We start from the raw sequence: 13,249 nt of genomic DNA on the forward strand, positions 1-13,249 counted from the left end.
ATTCCAATGGAAAGAACTCACAAGTCTGAACTCACTCGCAAATGTCTGATCTGGAACTCAGAGAGGTTAGTTTCATCCAGGATATTTTCCGCCACCACACAGGTGTGTGTGGGGGGGGGGTGAGATAAATGCAAGTCCTTAGGACATTGCATCTCACCTTCAAGCATGCGTGAGGAGGTGTCACTGCCCACCAAGTCTCAACCATGTGACAGCTTGGATACATCAACTCCAATAGAGGTCTTCTGAACCCCACTAGGGGTCGCTAGAGGCTGGAGTACCTCAAACTGAGTCATATGACCAAAACAACCACTGTGTGCTGTCCCACCATCTGCCTGCTCCAAAAGCTCGCTTTATGCACCCACTGGATCAAGCGGTCCGCTTTGAATTTGTCCTTTGAGTTTCCCAGCAGTGTGGTGAGGCTGGACATTACAAGATCTAGACAAGATAGTGCAGCTTCCTAAAGACGCTGCTACAGAAGGTACAGTGCATTTTAATACCTGTGCTCTTTAGTATCCCGGAAAGTATGATTTGCTGCACCACAGTCAAGTGTAAGGAGTCTGTGGAAAGGGGGCTCAGAAGTGTATCAGAAGGTAAGGGAGCACCAAAGCTACACCTTGTGGTGCTTGAGCACTTGCAGCACAGTCCCCGTTGCTTCATATAAAAGGTGTTGCCGTCTGCTGTACAGCAGACGCTTCAAGACACCATCCCTGCCTCAGAGGCCAATATAGAATGTCCAGGTTCTCTTAAATTCAGCAATTTGTAAAAACCGCTCTACTCCTGAATCTGGCATTTACTTGTTGAGGTCTTTCCATCATCAATGATTGCAGGTCACGTGTTGTAACTTGTTACCATGGATGAGAGAAGACATGTTGGATTACTTACAAATAGGGCAAGCTTTATTCTTTGAAAAGTGAGAGACAAAGTTGTAAAGTGGCAGAACAGCGGGGATTAGTGCAGAGAGGAGCAGAGAAGGGGAGATGGAGACACAGAAGGGGAGGTGGAGACACAGAAGTCTGGAGAGAGTCAGTCTGTTGTGCCAGGACACCTGGGAGAAGAGGGGCAGCCTTTGCACTTAAAACATCCCGCAACGAGCTTGGACTTTATGCTTTTCACAAGTCGACGGGACCACCATACAGTGCTGAAGCAGGATTCGTTTTGGTGCACCTTGAGCCTCTCAATTTTCACTAAAAGGGAGAAGCAACAATGAGGGCGGAGCACGGACAACATTACTTTAGTACTTTTCACAAAGCCCTCCTCACAACCATGAAGTAAAGGATATATCTTCTGTTTCTCTTCATTAAATAACACGTCTACCAGCTGAATGACGTTCCGGTGCCGCAACCGCCGCAAGAGCTGGATTTCCCTGAGGGAGAGAGAAAAAGCATAGTTAGTACGAGGGACCTGGTGCCATCCAACTCTACGCTGGACCAAAGAGGCACAGCGGAGAGATACAGCTCAGGGTACACGCCCGCGACAGTCTCAACAAGCTTCAGCTTCGATTACGGATGAGCTAGCTCAACTCCCACAGAACCAGAAACAGGCAAACACATAAGTTTTTAACATACTTACAATTCATACAACGAGTTTGTATCTTTATACTCACAAGCAAAAATGTCCTATGGGAAGACTCGATATTTGAAAGGTTGTTCACTAGTACCTGAATTTTACTTCTATATTTTAGTACAAACTCGCAGCACACACAGCACACACAGCAGGCGGTAGCCACACTCTTTCCTGATATAATCAGCTACAAAACTGAACATTTACTTACGTGCAAAGACAGACTGCCGGGTGCTCTTCTGAATCTCTTACAAACTCACTGTTTAAAAATGCAAAGCTCACCTTAGACTTCTGTGGGTCGTGCCCAGAAGCCATGCGTACTAGGGCACTACCAGGGACTGCATTTCCCCAGATTAGAAATGCAAAAATCTGCCGATTTATTTTCATTATTTTTTATTATTGATTTTGGCAAACATACAAAAGCCATCTTTAAACTGTGGCATTTTTACATACTTTAAAACTCCAAATGCCTATTTGGATGAAACTTTGCTAATTTTTTTCTATCCCTTCTTTATTTTTATGTAGTCATAGTGTGTTTTAAACTAGGTTCTTAGGTGACAAATTCAGAGTCAGTTCCTTTATTTCTGTGCACATGCTTGCAATAGAATTTTTATTTTTTTAATTATTACACCAGCTTGCCAAGGCCAGACCTGTTGGCTTTCCAACTGCTTGCTAGTTTTGGAGTAGTAGCATACACGTGCCTCTATAAACTATTTTATTGGTGTTAACAGAAGAACGGATCCTGGAAACAAGTGACCACCTGCAGCACATGGCGCCCTCTTTATTGAAAGAAAGGTGCACATACGCCGCGCGGTGCTACTCCGGAAGGAGCGAGCTGGTCAAGATGGAGGGGAGGCCGCTACAGCTGCACGGATTCGGTTCCGCTTATGGCGTTCGTTCATACGAAGAAGAAATACGAATTTATGCTTTTTTCATGTAATTTCAATGATTATGTATGACTTCTGTAAATCTTACCTAGAATATGCCAGCCCAAACCATTGACTATGAACAGGTTTTTATTTCCCTCTCTGCTCATCAGCCTAATAAGCCAGGACTAGCTCTGCAGATGCAGACCTGGTGCTACTGCTTTCTCGGTACACCGTGTCAAATTATGGAATTCCCTCCTGGCAAAAATAAGAGCCCCCGTCAACCATCTGGAATTTATGAGCATGGTTAACAACTGGCTATTCTCCAGGATTCCCTGATGCATCACCTTCTACAGAACCAGTCACAACAAGAATCAATCCGGCGCAAGCCACAATCAGAAGCTATGGTCAACTAGTCTAGATGGTATCAAGCCCTCCGTCAATCTTACCTGCTGGAAGGTCTTTTCAACCAAGCCCTGCATGTCTAAATGTAACACGAAAGCTCTACTTTCACCTGTTCAAGACTGCGTGAAATCCCCCAAGCATCCTCCCATTATACAGCATCATCCAGCCATAAAACAAGAATTTGATTTATGACCTTTGAATACCTACAATCCTTTGCAGGCCTTCCCCCATAATAGACTCTTATTCTAAAAAGCATGCTTTCACCCGAGTCATACAGAAAGCCTTACCCCTCTAGCTCAATATGAACTTGTGTGATGACCCCAGGACTCCACCCACAACCTCTTCCTTCTCCTCACGTAATGGTATCCCAAAGATCTATCAATCTTATGTGCTTCCACTACGCTCTCTCCTCACCCCAACGAACATACCAGCAACACCCCTTGCCCCCTGTACCCACCCAAACTGCAAGCTAGCACAGACATCCAACTCCCCAGTGTGAGCCTCCTGTCCACCTTAACCGCCATTGCATAAAAGTATATGACCCCCTCACTCTCCAGAGTAGGGGCATCCAGTTCCATAGTGAGAGCCTCCTCGACATCATCTATTGACCCCAATCACTGACACACACTGACATACCCCCACACGGACGTCTAACTCCCCGGTGGGAGCGTCCTTTATACTATTCACACCACCAACCATTCACACTGACCCGTGAGTTACACACCTTGCTTCCGAAGCCACACACACCGAGAGCCACTGGTTCAACTAAAGCCCTGTTATTCTGCACTGTTTACAAAACCTACAAAGTTCTAACAACTATAGGGCTATGCCAGCCCCTAGCACAACCAATACATTGTAAATATATAACGTCATCATGATCATAGTTATATTTACAATTATATGACCAGATTCGGAGGACAAGTCTAATCATTACAGTTAGAAGACAGGGAGGGTTACATTTCTTTATCGCCAACGTGAGGATGTATCACGACAAAGGTTCCCTCGTACAGAGAAGCCTAACACCCCTAGAGTCGCCAACTACGACATACATGAGGGGGTCATGTAGTTCCTACTAATCTACATAGGATTGGCGCGTTCAAACTAAGGGATTGTGTTCAGACTGATTCCAGACACACCTAAAGGATATGTTAGTCTGTAGACCAGCTCGCTCACAGTGCCACGATAAGTCCCCCCTCCCTCCCCTCATCCCACCTAGGAGTGAATACTTTCTGGCAACTATCGAACATGACAATCCTGACCCCTCAGGGATCGTGGAAACAGTGCAGTACTTTTCACTCAGTCACTCATGATCACTTTGTCACAGAGAGATACACAGAATAAACAGTGGTACATTTTCAATAAGTATTTATCGAACCAGCGTCATGCTAGTGTAAAATACGCATGCAACAACCGTTAGACAGAAACAGATATATACGATTACAAGCAAAACAAAGTAAATAAAATGTAGAATTCTACCATGGTGCTAAAACAGTGAATATATGCAGGCACATAGATGGTTGGCAGTAATCATGTGTAGCTAAGTGTACCTAGCATGTATGTAGGTGGAAAGCCAATAATCCCCGTAGCAAAGAGCGAACCCCAAAACTGATGGGAGAAAACGAAGTACCCCCCGTCTTGGTCTCAAATTGAACACCCCGCAAGGGATGTCAGACCATTGGGTGCAGGGACTCCAGGGTCTCGTGTCAGCATGGAAGCTTCTCCTCTGGTTTGCCCAGATGTGGTACTTATATACCCGAAAGATACCCTCAGAGGTGCTACCTAGATGTGTCATGGTACTGCGGGCCTGTCGGACAAGGATGACAATAGCGGTGACTTTAATACAGAGTTATTATGCAGAAGGTGGTAATTCTGCTGCGATGCGAAGATTCCTCATGCATAATAAATTAGGCTCGTTTTTGAAGAAAACCACACAACATTTATTCAGCACTCAACTAGGTAAAAGGTCAGCTCCAAAGCAGTTATATAGAGCAAGGTAGGGCAAATGAAGGTAAAAGGTCATACAACTACCTAGGCCTATACTGGGTTACATTGGGGCTCATAAAAAAGGGATGCAACTAAAACTCAAACCATCGTTTTGGTGGCTGAGCTCTGACAAAAGCAACACGAGACCAGATCCACTGACCCACTTCATGACCGTCCGCTCTAGCTGGGACATCCTCTGGGTCTCTGCAACAACACAAAGTATCTGTTGCTGAAGTCCCATGTTGTGAACCCATGCTACAGAAAACTGGGTATGTTTTACCTTCCAGTAACCTTGGAGATTCCAGCATTAAACCGTCAAGATAGAGTGGGATTGTGCAGGGTCACAAAGGTACACCAGCATCCAGTGTAATCCACAAACTCAACCGTGGACTGCCTAATGGCTGGCAGATGACATTGCATCGTAATTCAAGTTTTCAATCACCCTACAGTGACTTTAGCAAAATATGAGTTAACAAACGGTCTGTAAGCAAAGCAAACCAGATGTACTGGAAAGAGCACTTATGAGTTCAAAGAACATATATTGGTTTATAACCAACCCATGAACTCTTTAACAAATGAACTCGAATCAGTGCCACCTTGTTTATTAGATTTCCCTGGTGCACTTCTATTACAATAATCTCACACATCCACGTTCTAATAAACTGATTAGGTACAGTCTCTGATATGAAACCCAATTTCTCTCAGTGAGTCAGGAGATTTTACAACTCTGGGTAACGTAGTCAGTGGGCCCCATCGCTGGAAGAAAGACTCTATACGCGATCATTACAACTACACATAATGTGCCCAAATGTGGATACCACATATAGCACAATAAACCACAGCTAGACTCAAGAAAAGAACACAGAACTGCAGATAACAAACCACAGGATACAACATACGCCAAGTAGCCACACACACACATACTCAATATACCACAGCCAATCTCCAATCCAAAAACTTTAAGCCAAATGCCAGGAGTGGTCTTCAAAATGGAACAACTGTCCTGATGAGGGTCCAAAAATAGACGCAACACTCAATATGAAGCTTACTGATCTCAGCACCATACCAAAAATGTGTACAATGGTAACACAACCTTTTTTAAACAACTCTACGCCTAAACATCCTTCATGCTGGTGTGATGGCTTTGGCGTACTTTCCCACTTCCCTGCATGTGTGGAAAGGTTGCAGCGATGTTGGTGCTGTAACGGGCATGTATGTAAAGAAGCAGCTCAGACTTCTACTGCTGGTAGTGTAACCTGTGTGGAAGGGAATCCTGAACTGCTAAACCTCATTCACCTCACACGTCAGTTCACGGAGATGGCACGGATGGGGAAGCAACACCAGGTAGACAAGTTCCTCAAGAAATTAAAACAGTCAGATCTCACAGTATTGCAAGCAGTGTCCGACCCACACAGGTCAACAAGGCCAGGCCTGCTCCACTGTCACCCACAGTCCACCTCGGGCTACGCTGTGAAAATGAAGAGACACCAGGTAGAAGTTTAAGCCATCGCTGTTATGCGATGCAGCTCTGTATAACGCACAATCAGCCAAGGCAGTATCTTCGGGCTATTCTTCAGAACAAGCTCCAACCACAAGACATCATTAAACTAGCACCTCAACAGCAAGAGTTCAGGAGAGAGGACAGCTGGAAATGAACTCATACGGTGCCCATCCCAGTCAAAGAGGAGAGACAGAGCGAGGCAGCAGAACACCTTCCTGGAATACTAAGGAGCAGATGCAGAGAACCAGGCAAATCAAGAAGGGAGTGATTTCATTACCTAGTGGTCAACGGGGAGGGTTCCCTGAACTCTGCAAGACTGACCCCCCCTTGGTAGGAGCTACGAGATCCACTGTAACAGTTTAGAATGAGCACAACTGCAAGACTGGGTCTTGATTGATGCCCTGGAATGAACCAGGCATCACGGAACTCCATCAAAGAAACTGGGTAAAAAAAAGGCAAACAGCTGTTGGCTGAAATTAGGCACACCAAACAATTGGAGGGGTTAGGTGTTAACCTCACATTCCCTACCCAGCAAACCCTAGGAGTAGCCAGAAAATGAAAATATCCCCCAATTGGACCAATCCCCTGATGGCACCAGGCAACTGAAGCAAGTGAACCCTCCCCTCCCTAGAAGGCCTACCTTGTCTTTTCCATTCAAGTATCTATCCATTCATTCTTTCACTTTCATCCACCCGCAGATATCCATCATTTCACCTTTACATTCCGTCATTCATTCGGGCATAGTTCAGTCTTTCTCCATCCATCCATGAAACCATTCTCTCAGCTATCCATCCTTTCTCCCATCCACACGGTCACTCATCCTTTCACCTATTCATCCTTTTCCCCATCTTTTCACTCACTGGCGCATTCTTACACCCATCTTTTCTTGGACCCGCGCATCCGCACTGACCCATCCTCCTTACACCCATTCACCTCCTCCCCCACTTTTTGTTACTCACCGACGCATTCATACACACACGCATCCTTTCACCCATCCCTCCTTCTTCTTTTGCTTTTCTATTAACACATCTTTCTTTGGCATCAATTAGAAGCGTTTGTCTGCCAAGTTGCAGAAAGAAGAGGCCTATGAATAACTCCACCCCGATCTGGGTACTTAAGTAACGACGCCCCTGCAGCAACCTCTCCAGAACAGATCCCAGAGTGAAGATAAGACAGTGAGGATGTATGCACCCAGTTACCTTTCTAGAATAGAATCCCAAGAGGAGAACAGAATACATTCTACAACCAAAAATGTCTCCAAGCCTGCCTACAGAGCAGAGATTAGGCAATACTGGACTCTACATGTTGAATAATCGACCAAGAACGAAAAGAAGGCAATGCTGCACTCCATGCCCAGAGACCTTTAGAGGAACAGAGAGCACAGAACAGGCAAAGCAGCATTTCACACACCGAGAACCTCCTAGGAACCAAGAATGAAGGCCAAGCAACATTTAATTTCATACTAAGACATCACCAAAAACCGAGAGCGAAGACAAAAAACAATGCTTCATTCTACACAAAGACACCAACAGCAGAGCCAAAGCAATGATGTATTTCACACCTAGGAACCACAAGCAACCAAGAGCAGAGCCAAAGCAATGCTTCATACCACTCCTAGGAACCCCGAGAAACCAAGAGCAAGGAGCACGCAAAGCAGCACAGAGAACCTACTAGGAACCAAGAGCAAAGACCAAGCATAGCAAGTCCTCTTCAAGGACCAAGAGCAAAGACAAAGCAACACTTCAATTCATACAGAAAACCATCAGCTAAGACCAAGCAATACTCCATTCCACAAACACAGAAACCACTAGTAAACAGGAGTGAAAACAAAGCAATGTTTAATTCGATACCAAGACACCACAAAGAGCGAAGACCAAGCAACACTTTATTCGCCACCATGACAGCACCAGGAACTAAGAGTGAAACAAAGCAACGCTTCATTCCATACTTCGAGACCACCAGCAACCAAGAGCAGGCTTTACTACAAACAAAACACACAGAAACTAGCCACCAACAGCGAAGAACAAGCAACTACGCATTGTAAAGCCCAATCTCCTTACTCCCCTGGATGAGTAAATTGCTTGAGAGGCACGTTAACACCATCTTAGTAGACTACCTGGAATCAGCGGGTCTGCTTTGTGCCTCTCGGACAGGGTTCCGCCCCCAGCACGGGACCGAAACTGCCCTTATTGCGGTGACGGAGGAAACCCGAGCCGTGCTGGACCGGGGAGGAAAGGCACCCATCATCTTACTCGATCTCAGCGCCGCGTTCGACACAGTTAACCATACCACCTTATTACATCGTTTAATGGGTCTGGGTGTGTCGGGCGCGGCACTGGAATGGCTGTCCTCCTTCCTGGATGAGCGCTTCTTCCAGGTGTTTGAGGATGAGGTAGCCTCCCCCAAACATCCTCTTAGCTGCGGGGTGCCTCAGGGCTCCTCCCTGAGCCCCACGCTCTTTAACGTTTATATGCAACCTCTAGCGGGGATAGTCCAACCCTTTGGTGTGCGTATTGTCACCTACGCGGACGACACCCAACTGGTGGTCTCTCTTGACCACACGGAAGGGTCGTCCAACACCTTAGGCCCCTGTCTGGAGGCTGTTGCTAGGTGGATGCAACTCTCCTGTCTCAAACTCAACGGAGAGAAGACGGAGGTTATGCTGCTGGGCAACTCTCCGCGGACTTCTTTGGCCTCTATTTGGCCCACCTGCCTCGGCGTCCCTCCCCCCCCAAACCCCGGATAAAGAGCCTGGGCATTTGGCTCGACAATGCGCTCGACTTCTCGGTTCAAGCTACCAAAACAGCTGCTACATGTGTGGGGCTTATGAAGATGCTCCGGAAAGTGCTCCCTCTCTAAGAGAGGAGAATCATGGTCCAGGCCCTGATCCTCTCTCGCCTGGATTATGGAAACGCGTTATACCTAGGAGCTCCGGTAGCAGTGACCCATAGGCTCCAGGTCACACAAAACTGTGCCGCTCGCCTACTGTACAACATCCCTCGTTGGCAGTCAGCCAAGCATGCCCTAAAAGATCTTCATTGGCTTCCAGTTGCGGCCAGAGCTCAGTTCAAGGCCATGTGCATTGTGCACAAATCCTTCCATCGAACGGGCCCTGCCATCCTGTTCCCCTTAGTTGTGCCCTATGACCCCCCCAGAGCCCTCCGCTCCGGATCACTGCATCTAGCGACCACAACAAAAATCAACAAAGCAAGGTGGGGTGGTCGCTCTTTTTCCCACACGGCTGCTAGGCTCTGGAACTCCCTTCCCCTCGCCTTGAGAGGGAACCCAAACAGGATGGCTTTCAGGAAAGCGCTGAAAACACACTTGTACACAAAAATTTGTTAACTTCCCTGGTAGCCCGCTTTAGCAATCAATGTAAGCGCTGCGAGGCCTCCGGGTAGTTCGGCGCTATATAAATATAATTTTTCATTTCATTTCATAAAGCGAAGGCCTGCTAGGAATCAAGGCAATGTGGCATCTTTATCCAGACCCAGAGAACCTGCGAGGAACCAAGAATGACAACAAAGAGATACTTTATTCCACACTACTGGGAGCCAATACCAAAGGCTAGGTGGCGTTGTATTTCAAACCACAATATGGTGCTAGGAATCTAGAGCAAAGACACTTTCACAATGCAGTCAAGGTCCAGAGTCTAGACTTCTGTACAAAAAGATTCACTGAATAACCAAAGAACCTCTCGATTAAACAGAATAGAGTAAACAGAATGGGAAATTATTAGTTCAACTTTTACATTCCACTGAGCTATGCTGCATAGGTCATTGATGCTGTACCATAACCACCTATATCCCAGAAGGCTCAGCAGGTGCTCCAGAGACGCGATATCCCCAAGCCCACACAGAAAGGCAGCACTCTGCTTCAATTGGGGATCAACAAGTGCTTTTAAAACCCAGGAGTTGGAGGGTTAAAAAGTCTGAGATTTTCATATGCAGGCCAGAGAGTGATGACCTCAAACTACGACTTCAAAAAGGATGCCTAGATGACCCCACAATTTACCCCAGAAATGAACCGAAAAAAGCACCTTGACAATCCACTGGTTTAGAGCACAGCACACAGCTTTACAAGCAATAGGTTTATGGGAGAGAGAAGAGCAAATATGCAATCCCCGGGTTTAAGGCAGAGCACAACAGAATCACAAAGTCTGGGTGTCAAGACAGAGTACAGCACACATTACAACCCACAGGTTTAAAAGCCGCTTCACAACCCACGGGTTTAAAAGCCGCTTCACAACCCACGGGTTTAAAAGCCGCTTCACAACCCACGGGTTTAAAAGCCGCTTCACAACCCACGGGTTTAAAAGCCGCTTCACAACCCACGGGTTTAAAAGCCGCTTCACAACCCACGGGTTTAAAAGCCGCTTCACAACCCACGGGTTTAAAAGCCGCTACACAACCCACGGGTTTAAAAGCCGCTACACAACCCACGGGTTTAAAAGCCGCTTCACAACCCACGGGTTTAAAAGCCGCTTCACAACCCACGGGTTTAAAAGCCGCTTCACAACCCACGGGTTTAAAAGCCGCTTCACAACCCACGGGTTTAAAAGCCGCTTCACAACCCACGGGTTTAAAAGCCGCTTCACAACCCACGGGTTTAAAAGCCGCTTCACAACCCACGGGTTTAAAAGCCGCTTCACAACCCACGGGTTTAAAAGCCTCTTCACAACCCACGGGTTTAAAAGCCGCTTCACAACCCACGGGTTTAAAAGCCGCTTCACAACCCACGGGTTTAAAAGCCGCTTCACAACCCACAGGTTTAAAAGCCGCTTCACAACCCACAGGTTTAAAAGCCGCTTCACAACCCACAGGTTTAAAAGCCGCTTCACAACCCACAGGTTTAAAAGCCGCTTCACAACCCACAGGTTTAAAAGCCGCTTCACCACCCACAGGTTTAAAAGCCGCTTCACCACCCACAGGTTTAAAAGCCGCTTCACAACCCCGGGGTTTAAAAGCCGCTTCACAACCCACAGGTTTAAAAGCCACTTCACAATCCACAAGTTTAGAGCAGGGCACAAAGAGCAGTTTTACAAACCAACAGGTTTATGGGAGAGAGCAGAGCAAACCTGCAATCCCCAGGTTTAAGGCAGAACACAACTGAAATGACAATGTCTGGGATTCAAGACAAGTACAGAGCTGCATACAATACACAAGTTTAAAGCTGCTCCACAATCCCATGTTTAAAGTTGCATTACATTATACACGTTCTAGCTGCTTCACAATCCACAGGTTTGGAGCAGTTTTACTGTCACTGGATCTGAAGGCTGAACAAATTGCAGCTTTCCGATCCACAGGTTTAAGGCTGGACACAGGGCAGCTTTACAAATCAGTGAGTTAAAGGAAGGCACACAAAAAAGCTTTGCAATCCATAGACTCAAGGCAGGGCACAGACCGGTTTTACAATTGCTTTGTTTACGGAAGAACACACATTAGCTAGAACACGAGTTCTTAACTTGGATATTCAAGCGGTTATGCTTGCCAGAGTAAAGCATGGCACAGAGCAGCAATATAATCCCCGAAAGTAGTGCACAGAGGCTTTGCAACTCTAGGAATGGCAGAGAGGTGCTTTAAATTATATTCCTAGTAAACCTCACAGAGTCTCTTAGCTTTAAGTTATATTACTAGGAAACCTTGCAGCGTTTCTTAGCAGTTGAACACCTCAATCAAAGAAAAGAGGTGGATCCATAAAATAAAAAGCAAAGGTTTCTGGTAGGAAGGAATTGTGCTCAAGGGTGGGACCAGCAGTAATAATCCAGGGTCAGGGAGCACAGCTAGAATACCATGTTCAGACAAGAAGGCACGTCTGAACTTGCCTGCCATTACACAGACACAGCCGACACATTCCTCACAATAGCTGTCTATACAGGGAGTACGTTACCTTTTAAGTCATCCAGACATCCCCCTGCGCCCCAACCACCCCAGGTGACAATGCACTAACTGTAGATCGGAGTCCTGCTGAATAAGAGGGTACAAGAGTCGCAGGTTGCGGATACCTCACCGGTGTTGCCATTGGGTCATTCTCCTGGGGGTTCCCTCAGTCTGCAGGACACTTCTACCTAAAGGTATGCCTAGTCACATGGTGGTGCCCAAGGTCCGCAGGGTGCCTTAGCACACAGGTCAAGAACAGACTCCTCTGAAGCAGAACTCACCTGGTACCGAAAGACCTGGAACAGCGTTTTAGGACTTCAACTCTTGATCAGGAGACCTTGCCCACAACTTGCTTATTTCTTCGGGCTGAGCAAAAGCGGTGCACGAGAGGACAATCCATGCCAGGTTTTCAAGACTGCTAGAAGCTATGTAAAGGATTCAGATTTAGGAGCATTTATTGTAAATGTAAACTAGGTCATAGCCTGAAAATCTGTCAAGGATCCGATTTTCTAAAGTCAAAGCAGACACCCCTGGCCCAGACTTGGGAGAGGAGTTGGCCTAACGGCTAGGGCGCTCTACCTCGGACCTAGAGGAACTGGGTTCGAGTCTCGGTAACGACGCCAAACATCCTGTGATTCTGGGCAAATCACTTAATCTCCCTGTGCCTAACAAAAAGTGAATGTGTGTTCTCATGTAACGTAACTGGTGCTATGTAAAGCGCTCTGATACCCGATTCGGGTCTAGTTCGCGCTATATAAAACTCTGGAGGAAAAAAAAAACTAAGCCTTGTACATAGCTCCTCACCTGCATCTGCACAGCCTCCCACTTGAGAAGGATACTAACAAGAATCTTCACAACCTGTACAATGAGCAGCCGCCCCGGGGCTGCGCAGGTGGTGGTTACTGTCCGTATGAAGCAAGAGGGGATGCTGTAGTAGGGCAGCGCTGTGAATGACTTCAGGTACAAATCTGTCACTGATGAAACTTTAGACAGCATCAGATCTACATCCCAAAGTGAACCATGACCGTAAGGACTTTAAATGACAGCAGAGTACA

At 46.6% G+C, this 13,249-nt stretch overlaps 1 protein-coding gene across 2 annotated transcripts in view; it reads right to left on the reverse strand.

The window, feature by feature from the left end:
* STK11 (serine/threonine kinase 11) overlaps positions 1-13,249 on the reverse strand; it is a 131,864-nt gene that overhangs the window by 104,117 nt on the left and 14,498 nt on the right. For both annotated transcript variants that reach the window (XM_078670860.1, XM_078670861.1), the window contains exon 2: positions 1,280-1,363. In XM_078670860.1, the coding sequence (XP_078526986.1) occupies positions 1,280-1,363 (84 nt within the window). The remainder of the gene's footprint in view (positions 1-1,279; positions 1,364-13,249) is intronic.

This window comes from Lissotriton helveticus, chromosome 12 (genome assembly GCF_964261635.1).
Source record: "Lissotriton helveticus chromosome 12, aLisHel1.1, whole genome shotgun sequence".
NCBI classification, from domain to species: domain Eukaryota; kingdom Metazoa; phylum Chordata; class Amphibia; order Caudata; family Salamandridae; genus Lissotriton; species Lissotriton helveticus.